At 37.2% G+C, this 23,781-nt stretch overlaps 1 protein-coding gene across 2 annotated transcripts; it reads left to right on the top strand.

The window, feature by feature from the left end:
• Positions 1-32: 32 nt before the first annotated feature.
• Positions 33-22,586, top strand: LOC132558253 (sterol carrier protein 2-like). Of its 2 annotated transcripts, none has more exons than XM_060222795.1 (17): positions 33-110; positions 1,964-2,021; positions 2,211-2,282; positions 2,996-3,060; positions 4,122-4,185; positions 5,491-5,555; positions 8,175-8,365; positions 9,662-9,748; positions 10,199-10,349; positions 12,493-12,544; positions 12,787-12,882; positions 16,571-16,678; positions 17,567-17,720; positions 18,073-18,166; positions 18,953-19,079; positions 19,214-19,290; positions 21,066-22,586. In XM_060222795.1, exons 1-17 carry the CDS (start codon positions 33-35, stop codon positions 21,159-21,161), a joined length of 1,635 nt encoding a protein of 544 aa, XP_060078778.1. In that variant the 3' UTR covers positions 21,162-22,586. The 2 variants fall into 2 exon arrangements, with proteins under 2 accessions (XP_060078778.1, XP_060078777.1); XM_060222794.1 differs by lacking the exon at positions 5,491-5,555 and adding an exon at positions 5,369-5,433.
• The last annotated feature ends 1,195 nt before the right edge of the window (positions 22,587-23,781 follow it).

Below are 23,781 nucleotides of genomic sequence, written 5' to 3'. Positions count from 1 at the left end.
TAGTTCGATCCGGGTCTTCAAGCATCTGCAAGATGGCAGCCGCAGCAGTAAACAGAAGCACGAGTATGCTGTCAAGGCGTGTTTTTGTGGTTGGGGTAGGAATGACCAAGGTTTGTTAAGAATTTATTCGTGTGACCGTTTGAAAATAACTCATCGGTGTAGTTTATCAAGTTCCTGCTGTTAATGGTATCATAAGTGACATGGAAAGGGGAGGTAGCAATTGCAATGATCTTTGAACCGTACTAGCTATTACAGCCGTGAGTTTGTGGAGTGAGTGATACTACGACACATAGAGCGCAAAATCACCTTTACGCATTTTTTCAAACTCTCTGATTGCTGTATTACTTTAATTTTCTGACTCATTGTTGAAAATAACACGTGATTAAGAACACATTTCCTGATGACATTTGTTATTTCCATTAAAGTTAATACAAGATAAAGTGAAAAGAACATTTAAACTCACTTGACTTTTGCTCGAACACAAAACAAAGGTTTTTGTTGTGTTAATATGAATACTTGTAAATGATTTAAATTAGGCAGGTGTCAGCTAGAATTCAGATTACCACAGGTATGTTTGAGAGCTTTTCTTATAAGAGATAGAGAAGTACCTACATCCCATAGCTCTAACATAAACCGTTACTACGACATTGGTAAAAGAAATTCAAATAAATAATGTTTTCGATGTTAGGGAAAAAACAACTGGGGGGGGGGGGGGGATGTGTCATTGAAAGGAATACTAACCCAGCAGAATATGTCTTGAATGCATGTACTAGGGGAGGATGAACTAAAGCTTGCATGTTAAGATGTTAAGACAGTAAAATTGTCTACATATTGATACTATGATTACCAAGCCACCAAAAAGAAAGAAGGTCATATACATATGTAGTTCATGTACAGTACAGGTATTATACAAATCTAATATATGTCCATGTAACAAAAATGACTACAGATAATTAATTGTTCTTTTGTGCGATTGTATTATTCATCACAATCCAGTAGCAATTATAAAAATTGTTCTATAAAACCACATTTGAAAATTGTATTCCTCAAGGTGAACTAGAGGTGATCATAAATAGTTTTCCTACAACATTTTTATTGTTTCAGAATTAGACATCAACAAATTTGAGTAACAGTTAAAAGCAAATCACACCTAATTGCATACATGGTACAAATGTACTTGGTAACTAGCTGCTATCTAAAACCTTCCTTCCTTATTTTGCTCAAAAAAGCAGTTTAATTATGATATTTTGAACTAATGTAATAGTTTCTCAATAAGAATACTGTAATAGCAAGTATATAAAAAAATGACATAAATGTAGTCTGATAACCAGTTTTGAACTCATTTTCAAAATTGCTATAAAAGTTTTGATACTTAAAAGGTGGATGTAAAACATAGACTATAAAAAATAACAGAACGCTTGATTTAAACTATTCAGAAATCAGTGAGTGAGATATAGTCAATACAGGGTGTAATATGCTGGACATTAGCAGATTTTTATCAGTTAGGAAGTGTTATCAGTTGATCATAACAGGTATGACTCAAATGAATAAGTAGATATACGATGTATCATCAAAGTCCATTTTATGTATAATCTACTTGGTTGCTAAAATTGAAATAGATCAGAGATTTATGTTTCCCTTCTATCCATACACATTAAGCTAGGAAAGTAAAGTGACTCGCAAAGTTAATTTGGCAGCAATGCTTTTAAAACCAATTTTCCTAAACACTTCTGCAGACCTGTAATTTTATGTCATCGAAAATGTTTCATAAATTTTTGCTTAATTTGGTTAATTCCTTTCAAGGATTATGTGCTTCAATGCTGTCAACATGTTTATAAAGTGCTCTTTTCATTTCTTCTGTTTTCTGTTATTAAGTGAATTTTCCAAATTTTGTTGTAATGATTAATTTTGTATTGTGTATGTTCAAATCGCTTGTTACTGAAATGGTAATGTTTTGTCACAGTTTGAAAAACCTGGTCGCAGAGAAAATTTTGACTACCCTGAGATGGCTAAAGAAGCTGGTGAGTAAAATTCTACATTGATTTGTTTTTTGTGTTCTTGCTGATGCAGTTCTTCAACTTTAAAAAAAGTGTGGAGCTCTTGTAATTGAAAAGGATCTGTTAAAAAAGGACTTAAAAATTCTGGTGTTGATGAAAAAGATTTTGAAATCTGTGATGTTTAAATATCAAACTGCGTTGAATTATTTTCAGGCACAAAAGCTCTGCAGGATGCTGGGATATCATTTGAAGAAGTGCAGCAAGCTTGTGTAGGATATGTATATGGTGAGATGTGTTGCTGACTAAATTTATTGTAGTTACTCGGAGCTAATCTCCAGGTACAAAGGGTGTTTACTTTGTCTATCATATGAGAATATGATGGATATTGATATTCTGCCTGAAGATGTAGGATTTTGGTCAGAAGTTCAAAATCAAGGCTTCTTTGATGTTCAGAAAACCAGTTCTATAGCTAATTGTAGAATTTCCTTTTAGCTCTTAGCTACATTACCATTGTGTCTTTCTCAACATTGTCTAGTAGGGCAGGGGGCATAACTCTAAGGTTCTCCTTATCCATCCATGTTGCATTAATTCTCTAATTGAGTCTCTAAACAGATTCGGTTCACATTTAACTCAGCATAAAGTTTTACATATCAAATTTTAGTTTACATAGGAATGGGGGCATTCTTGGAGACATTTTCTGGTTTTGAGAAAATCAGGTGATATAGGTATGCTGGTATCTAAGTTGGGATTTACTATACAGTATTTTTGAAATTAGAGTTTAACTGGTGCAATGGTTATCAATTACCATTGATTTATTCATTAAATGGTATGAGGTCTGACCAAATAGAATTTCTTTGCATCTTCATGTATCCTTCCAAAGCAGGATCCCTCTGCCCATTTCAATCCAGGGCAACAAGTATGATCACTACAAACTGATATAATATTTTTCACAAATGCTGAATTATATGCAGTTTCTAATATATTGTTTGATGTTGAAGGTGACTCTACCTGTGGACAGCGTGCTGTGTACCAGCTTGGTATGACTGGGATTCCAGTTTACAATGTGAGTCTCTACACATAATTGTGCAGAATTGTAGGATTCCAGTTTACAATGCGAGTCTCTACACATAATTGTGCAGAATTGTAGGATTCCAGTTTACAATGCGAGTCTCTACACATAATTGTGCAGAATTGTAGGATTCCAGTTACAATGTGATTCTCTACACATAATTGTGCAGAATTGACTGTGATGTTCCAGCCCATGTGTTGTGCGGGTTTAAGAATGTGTTGTGCATGTGTAAGAGTGTGTGTGTACTTGGTATTAAAAGCAGTGAACTCCGTAACAGTAGTAAAGACTAGCATGGTGTGACTTACTGTTAAATTTTACTTAAATATTTACAGTAGCTATGTGAATTCTTTCTTGTCTGTAAAGAATGTCCAATTAGATTTATATATAATTTATTATTGCTTTGTCATTCATTCTTTAATCAATTCTTGTCACCAATTCTTCTTGAGATTCCTCTTTATAACTAGTTAGGCATTGTGTCCATTTCAGTACTAATTTAAAAAACTGGAAGGGGTTATGTGTGTGTGTATGGGGATGTCATTATAGGATGGAAGTGGGAGAGGCTGGGGGGCTGACATGTACATCATCACAGATTTTACAGTTACAATTTCTTTAAACATGCTTGATGGATCATTCTTAAATGTCTCATGCAGATGCTTGATGATCTCTTGGTGCAAAGTATGGACAAATTCACCTAGTTACTCTTTCATTCACTTAATGTGGTAATCATTTAAACCTCTACACGACATTAGACCTTGCTTTTTAAGGACATCCATAATAATCTTACTGGTTTCCAGAGCATATATCGTGGCAACTGTATAGACTTTGTGGATGTACATAATGGGAAGACAGTGTCTATGAAGAAATACGATTTAAAGCTGCAGGGGTAACCATGTTAGGACTAGTTCAAAAAGTGTTCAATAAGTAACTTTATGATTATAGTTGATGAATTTGCCAATTTCTTAATTGACTTATTGGTAAATCTTACTTGAGTTGACTACACCAATCCTATGATATTTCATTTTAGTGCTGTTTCATTTTAGTGCTGTTTATTTTAGGTAAACAACAACTGTGCAACTGGATCTACTGCCTTAGTCATGGGGAAACAGCTTATTCAAGGAGGTAAGGAAACCAAAAAGCCCTGATATTAAGATCTATATATGTATGATGATGTCATTTCTGTCTCTAGGACTAGCAGACTGTATCCTGGTGTTATAATTTCTATATAATGATGTCATTTCTGTCTCTAGGACTAGCAGACTGTATCCTGGTGTTAGGATTTGTGTACATATGATGTCATTTCTGTCTCTAGAACTAGCAGACTGTATCCTGGTGTTAGGATTTGTGTATAATTGTGTCATTTCTGTCTCTAGGACTAGCAGACTGTATCCTGGTGTTAGGATTTGTGTACATATGATGTCATTTCTGTCTCTAGAACTAGCAGACTGTATCCTGGTATTAGGATTTGTGTACATATGATGTCATTTCTGTCTCTAGGACTAGCAGACTGTATCCTGGTGTTAGGATTTGTGTACATATGATGTCATTTCTGTCTCTAGGACTAGAAGACTGTATCCTGGTATTAGGATTTGTGCACATATGATGTCATTTCTGTCTCTAGAACTAGCAGACTGTATCCTGGTGTTAGGATTTGTGTACATATGATGTCATTTCTGTCTCTAGAACTAGCAGACTGTATCCTGGTATTAGGATTTGTGTACATATGATGTCATTTCTGTCTCTAGAACTAGCAGACTGTATCCTGGTGTTAGGATTTGTGTACATATGATGTCATTTCTGTCTCTAGAACTAGCAGACTGTATCCTGGTGTTAGGATTTGTGTACATATGATGTCATTTCTGTCTCTAGAACTAGCAGACTGTATCCTGGTGTTAGGATTTGTGTACATATGATGTCATTTCTGTCTCTAGGACTAGATGACTATATCCTGGTATTAGGATTTGTGTAGATATGATGTCATTTCTGTCTCTAGAACTAGCAGACTGTATCCTGGTGTTAGGATTTGTGTACATATGATGTCATTTCTGTCTCTAGAACTAGCAGACTGTATCCTGGTGTTAGGATTTGTGTACATATGATGTCATTTCTGTCTCTAGAACTAGCAGACTGTATCCTGGTGTTAGGATTTGTGTACATATGATGTCATTTCTGTCTCTAGAACTAGCAGACTGTATCCTGGTGTTAGGATTTGTGTAGATATGATGTCATTTCTGTCTCTAGAACTAGCAGACTGTATCCTGGTGTTAGGATTTGTGTACATATGATGTCATTTCTGTCTCTGTAGGACTAGCAGACTGTATCCTGGTGTTAGGATTTGAGAAAATGAACAGAGGATCCCTTGGTTCTGTTGTAAGTTATAATCATAAATGTGAAATACCTGTATCTTTAATGATATCTTTTACTCAGGATTAGCAGATTGTGTTCTGGCTTTGGGATTTGAGAAAATGTTTCGAGGATCCCTCAAAAAATTTGTAAGTGCACTTTATTTTCTTATGTTAAAATGTATCCAAGAAGAATAATCCAAGAAATTGAAATACTTTAGCTAAGTTTTCCTCAAAATTCACACCACTATGTACACACACTTATCTGGTCATGAGCCCACGCCTATAATATACCTGCTTATACATGTATCTGTTACTGTTCACTCAAATTTACTGTCTTACAGGAATGTTTAAATCTATCAGAGTGACTACAATTTTGAATACAATGACTTTTAACATGGAATTTATATAAATAAATGTTCTTAGTTATTATTTTACCTGACCTTTTGTGCTGTTTTTGTTTGTACAAGAAGAAGCTTTCTTCCATTTTTTTCTTCACTGAAAGGAATTCATTGGAAAACATTTTCAGTAAAAACTAAATAGTATGTGACATGACACAGACCAATCTCTATGTAGTACCTCACTACCTAATGTTTAAATTAAAAATTACATTTATATTTATGACATTATATTATAATGAGAAATAACAATCATATTTATGACCTAGTGTTTAATGAGAAGTTACAATTATATTTAAGACCAAATGTTTTAATGAAAATTCAAATTATATTTAAGACAAAATGTTTTAATGAGAAATTACTGTAATATTTATAACCAAATGCTTTGATGAGAAATTATAGTTTTATTTATGACCAAATTAGCAGTCTTAAGGTTTTAGGGCCAAGTGAGCTTATTGCACACCGTGGCATCCTGTGTCTGTCCATCTGTTGTCTGCCCATCATCCACATGACAACTTTTTGATACTAATCGCTACTAGTCGTAAATGACTGACAGGATTTGGTCAGAAGCATCCCAAGAGAAAGCAGAACAATTTTTATTAATAAATGATGGGTCACGGGCCCTAAGGGCCTGCAGGGCTGGGCGCAAAAGGGGAAATTTTAAAATCCTACTCCTCTTGTAGAATGAACGGATTTTGTCCAAAATTGGTCTGAATCATTGTCCAGTGAAGGGAATTTAATTTGTAGAAATGGTGTGTCTCAGTCCTTTGGGGCAGGAGGGGTAATATAGAACAAATCTCTAAAATCCTACTCCCTCTGTGGGAGTTATTGGATTGTGGGGTGAAGGGGAATCTGTTTTTTTTAAATGTTTGGTCTCGGCCCTTTGGGGCAGAAGGGGCGAGGCCCAAGAGGGGAAATTGGAGTGAATTCGTGCTCCTCCTATAGGAATGATTGGATTTTAAACATATTTGGTCTATAGCATGTTTGAGTGAAGGGGAATCAATTTTGTGTAAATTATTGGTCTTGGGCCCCCTAGAGGTCGGAGGAGATGGGTTCAATAGGGAAAATGTGTTAAATCTTTGAAACACATGAGATCTCCATCCCCTAACCATATATAGCAATGATTGACATTAATAGCTAAACATATTCTATATGTAAGAACTGGCTTTTAATTGTTGCTCCACTCCTCTGGAATTAATTTTTAAGTTATATTTATGACACTGTTCTGATCCCAAGCCCATTACCATATATAGCATTGCTAGGCAACAAGAGATAAACTCATCTATGATGTAAAAATTATCCCTGGGGTGTGCCCCACCTCAAGGGACTGGAGGAGTTTCTGGGTAATATCTTTGAAACAGTTAAGATCCCCAACCCATAACCATATATAGCTGTGGTGGGCATCAAGAGATGAACAAAATCATGATGTAAGAATTTGCCCCTGTGTGTGGCTCCACCCCATGATGTAAGAATGTGCCCCTGGGTTTTGTCCCACCCCTTGATGTAAGAATGTGCCCCTGGGTGTGGCCCCAACGCTTGATGTAAGAATTTGCCCCTGTGTGTGGTCCCACCCCTTGATGTAAGAATTTGCCCCTATGTGTGGTCCCACCCCTTGATATAAGAATGTGCCCCTGTGTGTGGTCCCACCCCTTGATGTAAGGTTGTGCCCCTATGTGTGGTCCTACCCCTTGATGTAAGAATGTGCCCCAGGGTGTGGCCCCACCCCTTGATGTAAGATTGTGCCCCTGTGTGTGGTCCCACCCCTTGATGTAAGAATGTGCCCCAGGGTGTGGCCCCACCCCTTGATGTAAGATTGTGCCCCTGTGTGTGGTCCCACCCCTTGATGTAAGAATGTGCCCCAGGGTGTGGCCCCACCCCTTGCAATATAGTTTCTGTGTTATAGCTTTGAAACAGTTGAGATGTACCATTGTTAGGCTTTATGATCCAGAAGAGTGATACATGACTTTTGGGGCCTCCTGTTTTAGTGTGCTTTGTCCCCACCATATTTAGGCTATTGCTTCATTCAACCTCTACTACACCCAGTGCATGTTTAATCTTTTTCATTTTGTCACAATTGCTGTGTATTAATGCAAGATATTAAAATGTTCACCCCACTCAATGAGATATAACAGAAAAAAGCAAAGACAAAGTAACATGACTAGAAAAATTGTTGAATATCTTCACAACTCCTACAATGATATAAAGTTTGCTCCTTTGAAAGTGAATGTTTTGCTGTTGTAATTATTAGTAAAGACTGGAATCAATGAATTAGTGTTTTTGATATAAACAAATATGTTTACTAAAACATTCACATTAAGTATTGTATAACCATGATTGAAATAGATTGATTGTAACATGAAGCTGTTTACAGTTCAATGATCGGACAAACCCAGCAGACAAACATGTTGCGGTGATGATGGACATCTTTGGTTTGGAAAAAGGTCCCATGGCTGCTCAGATGTTTGGAAATGCAGGAAGGGAACACATGCAGAAGTATGGCACCAAGCCTGAGCACTTTGCCAAGATTGCCTACAAGAACCATAAACACTCAACCAACAACCCGTAAGTACACAGACCAGTACATAATTCCAAATCTGTAAACATTCTTAGATTTCATTTTTATTGGTCACCTGCTCTAGATGAAAAATTCTTGCATTATGTTGAACAAACTGCATCTCCAAAGTACTCTAAGATTGAAGTTATAAATTGTTGTACCCATTTCCTTTCTTTTGACCAAATCATGTCATCTGCAGAGATATGATGAGATAAAATGATAAATATATGAAACTGCACTGCAAACAAATAGTGTTAGTGTTCTGAAACAGAATCTGTAAGGTTCGATATTTGTGATTGATTGCTGGTCCAATACATCTATATAATCAGTAAGAACTGATTTTTACAAACTGTCAACTTCATAAAATAGCAAGGATTGTGACTGCTGTGTGATCATTGAGACTGCTGTGTGATCATTGTGACTGCTGTGTGATCATTGAGAGTGCTGCGTGATCATTGAGACTGCTGTGCGATCATTGTGACTGCTGTTTGATCATTGAAAGTGCTGTGTGATCATTGAGACTGCTGTCTGATCATTCAGATGGCTGTGTGATCATTGAGACTGATCATTCAGATGGCTGTGTGATCATTGAGATGGCTGTGTGATCATTGTGACTGCTGTCTGATCATTCAGATGGCTGTGTGATCATTGTAACTGCTGTGTGATCATTTAGATGGCTGTGTGATCATTGTGACTGCAGTGTGATCATTGAGACTGCTGTCTGATCATTGAGACTGCTGTCTGATCATTGAGACTGCTGTCTGATCATTCAGATGGCTGTGTGATCATTGTGACTGCTGTCTGATCATTGAGACTGCTGTCTGATCATTTAGATGGCTGTGTGATCATTGAGATGGCTGTGTGATTATTGAGACTGCTGTGTGATCATTATGACTGCTGTCTGATCATTCAGATGGCTGTGTGATCATTGTGACTGCTGTGTGATCATTATGACTGCTGTCTGATCTTTGAGACTGCTGTGTGATCATTGAGACTGCTGTCTGATCAGTCAGATGGCTGTGTGATCATGGCAACTGCGGTCTGATCATTGAGACTGCTGTAAACATTGATTGACAAGTTGTATTTTTAACAGATCTTTTGAGAAGTTTTATTCAGACAAAATAGTGATTTTACTGCTTCAGATATAAAGACTAGGTACTGTTGATGGTGAACAGTCTAACTTCCTAATCATAGCATTGTTGTAGTCATTACAAATCCTTATTGGTCACAAGGGGGGGGGGGGGAGGGGGTATATAACATATATATAAATGTATCTTTGAATAATTCCCCTTATTTATTTTCAGATATTCCCAATTCCAGCAAGAATACAGTTTAGACGCCATCAAAGAATCAGCAAAAATCCACGATCCCTTGACCAAACTACAGTGTTGGTAAGCATTATTGTACCAAAGGTATTGAATCCCATGTCAAGAAAAATTGTATTCAAAATGAAGGAGAGAGGTTAAAAAGAAGGCTCTCCTTCGACAGTTTTAAGCTCACCTGTCTGGAGAGCAACTAGTTCAACTGGTGCTATTATTGAGCTGAAAATTGGTGGCAATATTAAGGAAAGGAAGCTGACAACATGTCCATTTTTTTCACCTCAACAAACATGATTCAAACTTTTAAAGTTTCACTTGTGGGATTCGGCTCAATCTTGCCATGAATGTTCCTAATGTTATAAAGTCAGTCTGAAGTCCAATATGGCTGCCTCTTCTCCTGTTGTACTGGCATCATTGCGCTGAAAATTTGGGGCATGTGTAAAAACTAACTTTAAAAAGTATTGTTTTGTTATCTTTTTCATTTAAATATGAAAAATATTTATTGTTGTGTTTTCCTTTCAGTCCAACATCGGATGGGTCTGCAGCTGCTATCCTGGCCAGTGAAGACTTTGTGATTAAACACAATCTCCAGTCACAGGCTATAGAAATCCTTGGCATGCAGATGGCTACAGACCTACCCAGCACTTTTGAAGACAAAAGCTGCATGAAAATGGTACATTTTACTAGTAGTCAGTTTTCACATTTCTGATTCGCAAAATCTTCCCATTAAGTCCTTTAAATCCATTTATTAATTTTTTGTTATGCAGAAAGAATAAAAAGTATTGATTTAAACCAAGGATACCAGTACACCAGTATGAGATGTTGGTACCAAGTACGAGTACCTGTCCATCATGTGTTTGTGACTGAAACAGGTCATCTAGAACCATTATTTGCAACCATATAAAGTATGATTTTATGATTGAAATAAAAATAACCTTCTCATGGATTTAATTAATCCTACCTTTTAATATGAATCACAGTAATATCTTCTTAACTATCATTGTTGCTTCTGAAGTCATAACGGAAGTTTACAATAGCCTGTTGCTTCCTGGAATCGATAAGTCATTGGGTCAAATTCTAGAACAATTGCCATGTTTATTTACAATAAGAACAGCTTCATGTAACTTACAAGAAATGATATGGGACTGTAAGAATTTTGTCAGCATATAAGGGCCTTCGCTAGTATTTAACAGTACAGACACAAATGGAGATTTTGTTAAGTAAATGTGCGGCTATTTCTGTGCATAGATAAAAAAAAATGCTATTTTACGTTTTTGAAACACGTCAATGAAATAAAAGACTGTGTACAATTAATCTGCAAAATTGCCTTCCATTGTCTGTTTTATCAATGAACATAATTGTTACAACATCGTAAGAAAGGGTGCAGCTTCCATTGTCTGTTATATCAATTAACATAATTGTTACAACATCGTAAGAAAGGGTGCAGCTGATGTCCTGGTGCAGTTAATAGGCAAAATAGAATGGTAGAACTAAGTTTGATGCAGTACTGTGTTTTAGTTTTGTGAGTGTGTCAATGTGTGTCCATAAGTTTATGAGAATCAGTGGTTTGATGGAGTGTGTCCTGAAATCTGTGTAACAGTAGTGAGTATCAGTGATTTGATGGAGTGTGTCCTGAAATCTGTGTAACAGTAGTGAGTATCAGTGATTTGATGGACTGTGTCCTGAAGTCTATGTAACAGTACTGAGTATCAGTGATTTGATGGAGTGTGTCCTGAAGTCTGTGTAACAGTAGGGAGTATCAGTGATTTGATGGAGTGTGTCCTGAAGTCTGTGTAACAGTAGTGAGTATCAGTGATTTGATGGAGTGTGTCCGGACGTCTATGTAATAGTACTGAGTATCAGTGATTTGATGGAGTGTGTCCTGATGTCTGTGTAACAGTAGTGAGTATCAGTGATTTGATGTAGTGTGTCCTGAAGTCTGTGTAACAGTAGTGAGTATCAGTGATTTGATGGAGTGTGTCCTGAAGTCTGTGTAACAGTAGTGAGAATCAGTGGTTTGATGGAGTGTGTCCTGAAGTCTGTGTAACAGTACTGAGTATCAGTGATTTGATGGAGTGTGTCCTGAAGTCTGTGTAACAGTAGTGAGTATCAGTGATTTGATGGAGTGTGTCCTGAAGTCTGTGTAACAGTAGTGAGTATCAGTGATTTGATGGAGTGTGTCCTGAAGTCTGTGTAACAGTAGTGAGTATCAGTGATTTGATGGAGTGTGTCCTGAAGTCTGTGTAACAGTAGTGAGTATCAGTGATTTGATGGAGTGTGTCCTGAAGTCTGTGTAACAGTAGTGAGTATCAGTGATTTGATGGAGTGTGTCCGTACGTCTGTGAAACAGTAGTGAGTATCAGTGATTTGATGGAGTGTGTCCGTACGTCTGTGAAACAGTAGTGAGTATCAGTGATTTGATGGAGTGTGTCCTGAAGTCTATGTAACAGTACTGAGTATCAGTGATTTGATGGAGTGTGTCCTGAAATCTGTGTAACAGTAGTGAGTATCAGTGATTTGATGGAGTGTGTCCTGAAATCTGTGTAACAGTAGTGAGTATCAGTGATTTGATGGAGTGTGTCCTGAAGTCTGTGTAACAGTAGTGAGTATCAGTGATTTGATGGACTGTGTCCTGAAATCTGTGTAACAGTAGTGAGTATCAGTGATTTGATGGAGTGTGTCCGGACATCTGTGAAACAGTAGTGAGTATCAGTGATTTGATGGATTGTGTCCTGAAGTCTGTGTAACATTAGTGAGTACCAGTGGTTTGATAAAATGTCCTTAAGTATTGTGATAGAGAATGTTCATTATTTCAGGTTGGGTATGACATGACAAAGACGGCTGCGGACAAAGTCTTTGAGGAAGCAGGTAAGTCGAGGTTTGGTGCTGACATTTCTAACTTGTCATTAGGTTGAAATCATAGTAATAATTTGGGCCTGATAATTGTCTGAGATGTCGTAAACATAAATAAGAAAGAATTTTTATTTTCTCAGGTAAAGTCTAAATAAGATTGAAATATTAGCTGCAAATTATTGTTAGTTTGTTAACTTGTCAAAGTCATAATGTGTTTTTTCATGGTTATATCTAGTATTTATTGATGATTTCTGCAGGTCTTTCTCGTGATGATGTTAATGTGGTTGAACTTCACGACTGCTTCTCCTGCAATGAACTCATCACATATGAAGCCCTTGGACTGTGTGAACCAGGTACCACATAATAGTTGTCAAATCAATTAATTTCATCTGTATTCTTTTCATTTCTGAAGTTAGCTTAGACCTTAGATAACAAGCAAGAAAGAAAAAATGAATCAAATGAGATTGAAGGTGTCAGATGCTGAATTTGACCTACATTTCATGTTAACCAACAACTTTGTAAAATTATGGTTAAAAAGAATTTGCATTGTTCACCTCTGGGAAAGGATAACTGCTACAGTGCTTACACTTACATGAAAGATGCAATTAGGGTTATTCTGCAAAACAGCAGTGACATTGCTTAGTGAATTTGTAAATCACTTCAGTGTGTTACACTGTTATGTGGTGTAGGGCCCTGAGTGGGGAGTGGAATATATTGATCTCAGTATGTTAAATTCTTGTAAGAAAATTAACAAAAACAAAAAAGACTATGATGCATTGGTATTGATAACCTGTCACACAATTATCAAGATAATTATTAAAGAAATTTGTGTCTCGTGACATAAAGGTAAAGATCATCAATACTATTTAAGAAAAAATTGTTTTCAATCTTTCATCTTTATTTCTAAATAGAATTTGATGAAAAAATTACGCAACAGTCAAGTATAAGGCTGTATGGAATGGGTTTATATTTTAGAAGATTTTAATGAGTGTGTAAACTTAAGCTCATTATATAATTTTCTGAAAAATGTTGTGACATTCTTTACTCTTGAGTTTATATCAAGATATTATTGATACAAGAAATTAGAAACAGAAATAAACTTAGTTGTGTTAGTGACAAGGTATACTTGCATAATTAATATTGGGTATGTATTTGTTAAAACATTGAATTAAAAATCAAATTTGACATGTATGTAGTGCCTTATAGGGATATACATAGCTTAAACTAGATGACCTTTTTAGGACGCATGCCTCAATAAGGGCACTCCTGCCTTTTTTACAGGAAAATTTCTTGGCTGAGTGTCCAGTCGTGTTCAGAAATGATAAAAAAAAATTACTACAACTACCTTTTTACTCAGAATATATAAATAGACCTATGCTGAGGATTACTATGACTGCACTGTGGACATTGAAATCAGGCCTGATTTAAATGTCCCGGGCAGTGCAGTCATTGTAATCATCAGCATTGTCCATATCACTGTTCGAGCTGCTGGCACTACTCTTGGAAAGTTCAATGTCACATTGTGCACATCTGCAGTTTTATTATCAAGAACAGCCTGGACTATGTCAACATAACTTTTCATCGTTTTCGGCTGAATGACTTTCAAAAACACTTTCAAAGGTCAATAACATCAAACAGTTTCATGGGAATTCCGCTATAGTCTGTTTCAAATTTCTACTTACTCTTAGTTGAACTGGAAGCTGTCTCCTACATACATATCACCTATAGTCAGTTTCCTAAAACTTAAAATTTGAAGTCTTAGTAAGGGCGTCCTCACCTTCAATTACGGGCGTCCTCACCTTCAATTACCTGTGCCCTGCGTCCTTATTAGGTTAAATACTTTACATGGTTTACCATCACCTGGTTAGGATGTACATGGTTTACCCAAAATCTCCATCACCTGGTTAGGATATACATGGTTTACACTAGATCTCCATCACCTGGTTAGGATATACATGGTTTACACTAGATCTCCATCACCTGGTTAGGATATACATGGTTTACACTAGATCTCCATCACCTGGTTAGGATATACATGGTTTACACTAGATCTCCATCACCTGGTTAGGATATACATGGTTTACACTAGATCTCCATCACCTGGTTAGGATATACATGGTTGACACTAGATCTCCATCACCTGGTTAGGATATACATGGCTTACACTAGATCTCCATCACCTGGTTAGGATGTACATGGTTTACAGTAGATCTCCATCACCTGGTTAGGATATACATGGTTTACCCTCGATCTCCATTACCTGGTTAGGATGTACGTGGTTTACACTAGATCTCCATCACCTGGTTAGGATATACATGGTTTACACTAGATCTCCATCACCTGGTTAGGATATACATGGTTTACACTAGATCTCCATCACCTGGTAAGGATATACATGGTTTACACCAGATCTCCATCACCTGGTTAGGATATACATGGTTTACACTAGATCTCTATCACCTGGTTAGGATATACATGGTTTACACCAAATCTCCATCATCTGGTTAGGATATACATGGTTTACACTAGATCTCCATCACCTGGTTAGGATATACATGGTTGACACTAGATCTCCATCAACTGGTTAGGATATACATGGTTTACACTAGATCTCCATCACCTGGTTAGGATATACGTGGTTTACACTAGATCTCCATCACCTGGTTAGGATGTACGTGGTTTACACTAGATCTCCATCACCTGGTTAGGATGTACGTGGTTTACACTAGATCTCCATCACCTGGTTAGGATATACATGGTTTACACTAGATCTCCATCACCTGGTTAGGATATACATGGTTTACACTAGATCTCCATCACCTGGTTAGGATATACATGGTTTACACCAGATCTCCATCACCTGGTTAGGATATACATGGTTTACACTAGATCTCCATCACCTGGTTAGGATATACATGGTTGACACTAGATCTCCATCACCTGGTTAGGATATACATGGTTTACACCAAATCTCCATCACCTGGTTAGGATATACATGGTTTACACTAGATCTCCATCACCTGGTTAGGATAGACATGGTTTACACTAGATCTCCATCACCTGGTTAGGATATACATGGTTTACACTAGATCTCCATCACCTGGTTAGGATATACATGGTTGACACTAGACCTCCATCACCTGGTTAGGATATACATGGTTTACACTAGATCTCCATCACCTGGTTAGGATATACATGGTTGACACTAGACCTCCATCACCTGGTTAGGATATACATGGTTGACACTAGACCTCCATCACCTGGTTAGGATATACATGGTTTACACTAGATCTCCATCACCTGGTTAGGATATACATGGTTTACACTAGATCTCCATCACCTGGTTAGGATATACGTGGTTTACACTAGATCTCCATCACCTGGTAAGGATATACATGGTTTACACTAGATCTCCATCACCTGGTTAGGATATACATGGTTGACACTAGACCTCCATCACCTGGTTAGGATATACATGGTTGACACAATATGTTTTACTTCAGTATATCAGTGGTTGACTGTACCCTATTAGATAAGTACGTCTGTAACACTAGTATTGTGATATCTCATGCTGGCCTGATTTTAATTATACAGTTTATCTTTATTAATTACTTTCATTTGGTCCAATGTTAATGTGCTACATCTATACAGCTGTCAGTTTATAGCACGCTCCTAGACTTTATCTTCACTGTTACTGAAGATGGTGTGGGTCACTGATAAGATAAGTCACTGACATACCTGTACATGTATAACTGTGGTGAACAATGATAAAGTGGATACTCACTTATTAGACCAAGATTTTTATGAAATTGTTAAGATTTTAAAATGAATTTCATCATTCAGATTTTTCATGGATATTATTGTACAGGGTTCATGATACAGTCAGGAGATATTATCTGATAGTGAAGAGGAACAGATATTACTATGTCATATTCCAATATTTGTAACTATATATGTAAGGAAGCTGACATGACATTTGATGTCAGACTGTTGTGACTCTTAAGGAGTATGGCTTGGACTATGTACATTGATTTGTTACAGGGAAGGCTGGCCAAATGGTTGATAATGGAGATAACACATACGGTGGAAAATTTGTTATAAACCCTAGTGGAGGACTCATTTCCAAGGGACACCCTCTCGGAGCTACAGGTAAATCTATCATTAATACTAGTGGAGGACTCATTTCCAAGGGACACCCTCTCAGAGCTACAGGTAAATCTATCATTAATACTAGTGGAGGACTCATTTCCAAGGGACACCCACTCAGAGCTACAGGTAAATCTATCATTAATACTAGTGGAGAACTCATTTCCAAGGGACACCCACTCAGAGCTACAGGTAAATCTATCATTAATACTAGTGGAGAACTCATTTCCAAGGGACACCCACTCAGAGCTACAGGTAAATCTATCATTAATACTGGTGGAGGACTCATTTCCAAGGGACACCCACTCAGAGCTACAGGTAAATCTATCATTAATACTGGTGGAGGACTCATTTCCAAGGGACACCCACTCAGAGCTACAGGTAAATCTATCATTAATACTGGTGGAGGACTCATTTCCAAGAGACACCCTCTCAGAGCTACAGGTAAATCTATCATTAATACTGGTGGAGGACTCATTTCCAAGAGACACCCTCTCAGAGCTACAGGTAAATCTATCATTAATACTAGTGGAGGACTCATTTCCAAGGGACACCCACTCAGAGCTACAGGTAAATCTATCATTAATACTAGTGGAGGACTCATTTCCAAGGGACACCCACTCAGAGCTACAGGTAAATCTATCATTAATACTAGTGGAGGACTCATTTCCAAGGGACACCCTCTCAGAGCTACATGTAAATCTATCATCAAATTTGTTAAGTATAGTGTAAGGTAAGAAGATCAATCATTTTATTGTTGCCACTTTGATTGGAAGTACATATCTACCGGGATTGTATTAACGTTGTGTTGTAAATTTTAGCTGATGGAGTAGAAATTTCTATTTCCGGATAATAACTTTTTGGGTAATTGTTATTTATTGCTGTTGCCAGGTCTTGCTCAGTGTTCGGAGCTGTGTTGGCAACTGAGAGGGATGGCAGACAAACGACAGGTTAATGGAGCCAAGGTAGCTTTGCAGCACAATCTTGGTCTAGGAGGAGCTGCAGTGGTGGCCCTTTACAGGCATGGATTCCCCCAAACAGTGGGGTAAGTATAAAACAACCATCTCTATCACACACACCCTTACGCTGGAATAATCACAAGCCAGGGCTGACCTGGACATTTTTAAAGTTCTAGGGCTTTTCCAGACTCTAGGATAATCACAACCTAGGGCTGACCTGGATATTTAGGTAAGTGCAATCAAGGGCTTCTCCAGGCGTTGGGGTAGTATAAAACAGAGAGCCCACGTCCCTCAGACGCCGAGATATGCACAATCCTCGATTCCCCCAGACACTGGGGCTAGTACGACCCATGCCTCCCACTACCTTCATGTCTTTTCTTTAAAGCCCTAAATACAGGTGTTGTGTTTCACATCAGTTTTTTTTTTGTTGTTTTACAGTAAATCTGTCCAGTTTGCTCCAGCAAGTGCATCCTCAGAGACAGACTTCAAGTCAGCCATCATCTTCAAAGAGATCAAGGAAAACTTGGACAAGGTAGTTAAGGTTTAACTTTAACAGGCAGGTCTAAACAGGGATAAACAGATTAGTGGTGACTGGATTAACTAGACTTGATATTGGGATAAACAGATTAGTGGTGACTGGATTAACTAGACTTGATATTGTGATAAACAGATTAGTGGCGACTGGATTAACTAGACTTGATATTGTGATAAACATATTAGTGGTGACTGGATTAACTAGACTTGATATTGGGATAAACAGATTAGTGGTGACTGAATTAACTAGACTTGATATTGGGATAAACAGATTAGTGGTGATTGGATTAACTAGACTTGATATTGGTAAAACAGATTAGTGGTTACTGGATTAACTAGACTTGATATTGGGATAAACAGATTAGTGGTGACTGGATTAACTAGACTTGATATTGGGATAAACAGATTAGTGGCGACTGGATTAACTAGACTTGATATTGGGATAAACAGATTAGTGGCAACTGGATTATCTAGATGTTTGGATAGAGGGATAAACAGATTAGTGGTTGCTGGATTATCAAGGCAGGATAGTGGGATAAACATAATAGTGGTAAATGGATGAACAGGGTTGGATATAGAGATAAACAGATAATGGTGTCTAGATTACCACGGCTGGAGAGTGGGATAAAAAGATTAGTGGTAACAAGATTAACAAAGCTGGATAGTGGGACAAATATAACAATGATATCTTTATAAACAAATATAGTTTGATTTTCTGGTGACTGTATATGTACCTGTTTCAGGTATATCTGAATTAAACATATAAAGAAATGTTATTTTTCAGGATGGACCAATGTTTGTAAAGAAGATGAAAGGAGTCTTTTGTTTCAAAGTGAAGGGAAAGAATGGAATGGGTGTGTGGGTTGTGGATGCTAAGAATGGAAATGGCTCTGTTAAATTTGGTGGCGAAGGTAAGTTGTCTCCCTTCAATGTATCTAGGATCGTCTGAGAGCCTTGACTTTTTTCAAGATTGTTTTTCATGCTGAAACTGATTCATATGTATTGAACTTAAATTTGATTTCCGAGTTTTGTGTGTGTTTTCCAGCTAAGGGTGACGTGACTATTATAATGGACGATGAGGACATGTTCAACTTAATGCTTGGAAAACTGAACCCTCAGCAGGTAAATATTTCCATATCATCAGGTGTGAAATCATACACCATTATTTTTAAGGTACCAATAAGGTACAAGAGCAAAGTTGAGTTAAGACAAAAAGTTGGAAAGCAGACTGATGTACAAGTTCAATTGCTTTTTTGATTGTTAGTCGCCTGAGTCGAAGGCTCATGGTGACCTATTGCCATCATGATTTGTCTATCGTCATGCGTTGTTAACTTTTCACATATTCGACTTCTTCTCAAGAACTATTGAATGGATTTTGACCAAACTTGGCACAAAGCATCCCAATGGGAAGCCGCTTTAAGTTTGCGAAGAAAAAGGGCTTGGCCCCAATAGGGGCCCCAGGAGGGGGAAAAAGGGGGTAAAATTAGATAAATCTTTAAAAAAATTTCTTCTCATGAACCAACAGTCAGATTAAGTTCCTACTTAATATTTAGGGTCCTTATGGCATGGTCTACAAAGTTTGCGAATGAAAAAAAAATCGGTCAAAAACAGCCCCACTAGGGGTGCTCAACAGGGTCAAAAATTCAACTTTGACCAATTTCAACCGAACTTGGTAGAAAGCATCCCTTAGTGAAGGACATATGAAATTATGTTGAAAAAAGTGATTATGTCCCCTTTGGGGCCCATAAGGGGTGTAAAAGGGGCCATATGTAAAAACCTTCTTTAAATGACTTCTTCTCAAGAACCATTGGATGGATTTTGACCAAACTTGGCACAAAGCATCCCCATGGGAAGCCGCTTCAAATTTGGGAAGAAAAAGGGTGTGGCCCCAATAGGGGCCCCAGGAGGTGGAAAAAGGGGAAACTTGATACGAATGTTTACACAAGGTCCTGGCAAGTGTTTTAACTTTTTGGGGTGATTCAAAATCCAAGATGGCCACCCTGACCTCTGTTTGGCTAAGACATTATGGACTTCCTCTCAAGAACCATTTCTGGGTCATGTTCAAACTTGGTACAGATGTTTTACACACGGTCCTGCACAAATGTTGTTTCATTTTTGCAACATTTTAAAATCCCCAGATTATTGACATGTATTCCTCAGGTGACCGTTAAGGCCCCTTGGGCCTCTTGTTCACTGAAAAATCTTAATTGAGATACTACACATATTCTGGTAATGAATTCATGGGTGTCACTGACCTGCTTACAGACCTGCATGTTCACATGCATGTTTTAGGTTGTCAAGATGACCTGTAGCCTGGTATTTGTTCGTTGTTGTACCGTCCGCCATCTGCCAAGCATTGTGCATAAACTTTTTCGTCAAAAAAATACTCCTTTTTCATACTTTAGTGAATTTCAACCAAATTTGGTCTGATGCATCATAGGGTGAGGGTAATCACTTAATTCCTTATTTTGATGTGATGAGCAATTCACGGTTAAACATTTTTTATTGGACTACATTGACCTTCTGTCTACTGGAGAAATATTTTATCATAATGGTACAAGTCTAAAGACTCTTTTTGAAACTGTTGAGATTCCTAAAATTTTACATAACTGAATGATGTTGGTATATATATTATACTATGACGTACCATTTCAATCTTTTGTGATAATATACCCATTTAAGATTTTTAGCATTTGTATTTTATCTTTTAGTTTGTTTGATGATTTTTACTTTTTGGATTGGGATGTTTCAACAGTAAATACATATTACTTGAGCAAGATAGAAAATTTTTCTATTATTGATATTCTATTGATATTTTTCTTATTAATTTAAAGTGAACACATATAGGATTAAGATTTCATGACACTCTTTCTGACATTTGTTTTGTTTTTTTCCAGGCATTCTTCCAAGGAAAGCTCAAGATCCAGGGTAATATGGGGTTGGCCATGAAGCTCAAGGAATTTGAATCCAGGGCAGGAAAATCCAAATTATAGATCACAAATTGAGACAATCAGTTTCAAGACATGTTTATGCAAATTACAAGCAGTGCTACACAAAGTTTGATGTACAGATAGCTGTACTGAATGTATATGGAAACATTCTGTGATATTTTATTGTAATGATGGGAAATTATTTTACTCTGAAGCAATTGACATAAAACAGTGTTGTGAAACAGAACAAAAAGACATGATTTGGGGGGAAAAAAATAACATGTTTGGCTACTTACCACTGAAAGAATTAAATAGGATTATGTGATTAAACTGTACCTTGGACAAATGTCTGTGGTTTCTACATCTCTGTGACTGTTACGGCTGTTGTAGGGACGTTATCAGACAGATTAATGAAAATGTATTCTGTCATTTCATAGCTCCAATGACCTGAATGTAGGATTGAATGAAAACTGAACTATCCGATGTAACATGTTTTTGAGATCAGGGTTACAACATCTGGAAAGGAGGAATATTTTATAGACATGTAATAAAGAAGAGCTATCAATTGTTATACAAAGATCTTTGTTTATGTAAGTATTATGATGATTTGAAATGATTTATTGTTTAAATTGTTTAAGTATAACTCTAGAAATGCATTATCCTGGAGAATCGTTATTAGATTTCAGTTCAATCATGCTTTTGATTCAACAATACTGGACTTATGGCAAATATCTTCATAGCTACAAAGTTTGCATCCAAACAAACTTTTATTCAGATTGTAATCTTTTGTCTATTTTTTGTGATTGTGTACTGACTTTTGATCATTGATTACTAATTTACGTGTAAATTTAGATGGAATTTTTCCCAATTTTGTGGGCATAACAAGAAAATCTCAATTTGAGGAGTAAGATTCTTGAAGGTCAATAGCTCAGGATTATAGGGATATTTGACATTCAAGAATTTCATCCAAAGGGTTGGGATTTATATATTACACCCTCTAGGTAGGGAGTGATCATTTTTCTCTCACTTTTTCAAGGAGTGATAAATTTTCTTCAATCTTCACATGATAGGGAGTGATTGTTTTCCCAACATCAAGAAAAGGAACTATTTTTTTCCATCTTTTGAAGTGAAGTATTTCCACAAATAAGAACAATATTTGATTTGCTCTAATTTGTTGACAGTTAATCATTAATAGATTTTCATTACATGGGGCCTGTCAACATTTTAGAGGTAAATTACATCTATCTGGAACAGAAGTCATATATGTGTATACAGAAGTTGGGAGAATGCTGTATCTCGTAGTACAGAGACTAATGGGTCTGATGTGAACATGAACACTTGTTGGAATTTGTAAATGAATTCATTTAAATGGGATATAATTTTTGAAAAATCTGTGGTGTAATTGAACTTGAATGTGGTGTTTCATTTATTTTTTCTTTTATTAAATTTTTGATCATGTAATGAAATAAAACTTATACAGAAATAAAACTGTAAAGTCTGTTGTTTATGGGTTACTATTAGGATGAGATCTGTTTGACCCGATAGCATTTGTGTCCAGATCATAACTTCACCCACAATTAAGCTAGGATCATGAAACTTGGATCATACAAAGGCAATGTTCAATGTACCAAAGTCAGGGCCTGTAACCCCACAATTACAGAGTTATTGCCCTTTGTTTAAAGTTTTGTGTCCAGAGCACAACTTTAAATTGCTTGCATTTAAACCAGGATAATGAAACTTGGTGTATAAATTGATCATATGAAGACAACGTTTAGTATACCAATGTTTGGGCCCACAACCCCTTAAAGACAGACTCGGTTATTGTCTTTTGTTAAAATTTTGTGTCCAGAGCAAACCTTGACCTGCATTGGATAATGACACATGATGTATACAGTGGTCAAAGATAAACGAAGTGCAGTGTATCAAAGGTCAGGGCTCATGACCCTTTATTTACAGAGTTTATACACAACAAACTAGATACATAAGGTTTATTGCTATTCTAGTTCTATACAATGTAAGATATAGGTATATGCATAACAAATTAATATGAAATCTTGTATACCTCACCGATGCTTCTCTAACACAACCCTAACTCTCAAACAACTTCTTATTACAGAATAAATACATTTATATATCTAATACTTTGGCTCTCTTGAGGGCTGTGTCTGTAGGAAGGGGCGCTTGAAATGTAAACTTCAGATTTTTGTATATGGACCATCTCGACTCAACAGGGTAAGAACTACTTAGTTGTTACCATAAACTAACCTAGGTCAGAGACTGGAATTCCCCTAGTCTATGCTGGAACCAGGTCTCGGAGCCTAAGTAAGGACCCAAGATCCAAGAGTCTTAAGTGGGGACCAGAGGTCCCACAGCCTGTGTGGGGACCGACCAGAGGTCCTAGCACGGTCCCAGAACCTGTGTGGGGACCAGAGGTCCCAGAACCCGTGAGGGGACCAGAGGTTCCAGAGCCTGTGTAGGGACCAGAGGTCCCACAACCTGTGTGGGGACCAACCAGAGGTCCTAGCACGGTCCAAGAACCTGTGTGGGGACCAGAGGTCCCAGAACCCGTGTGGGGACCACAAGTCCCAGAACCCGTGAGGGGACCAGAGGTCCCAGAGCCTGTGTTGGGACCAGGGGTCTGAGATCCAGTGTGAGGACCGGAGGTCCCAGATCCTGTGAGGGG

The sequence above is a fragment of the Ylistrum balloti genome, unplaced genomic scaffold (genome assembly GCF_031769215.1).
Source record: "Ylistrum balloti isolate Yb309-2 unplaced genomic scaffold, AGI_CSIRO_Ybal_v1 Utg370776, whole genome shotgun sequence".
Classification (NCBI taxonomy): domain Eukaryota; kingdom Metazoa; phylum Mollusca; class Bivalvia; order Pectinida; family Pectinidae; genus Ylistrum; species Ylistrum balloti.
The sequence above is the reverse complement of the archived record's forward strand: the minus strand, read 5'-3'. Positions and strand labels throughout refer to the sequence as shown.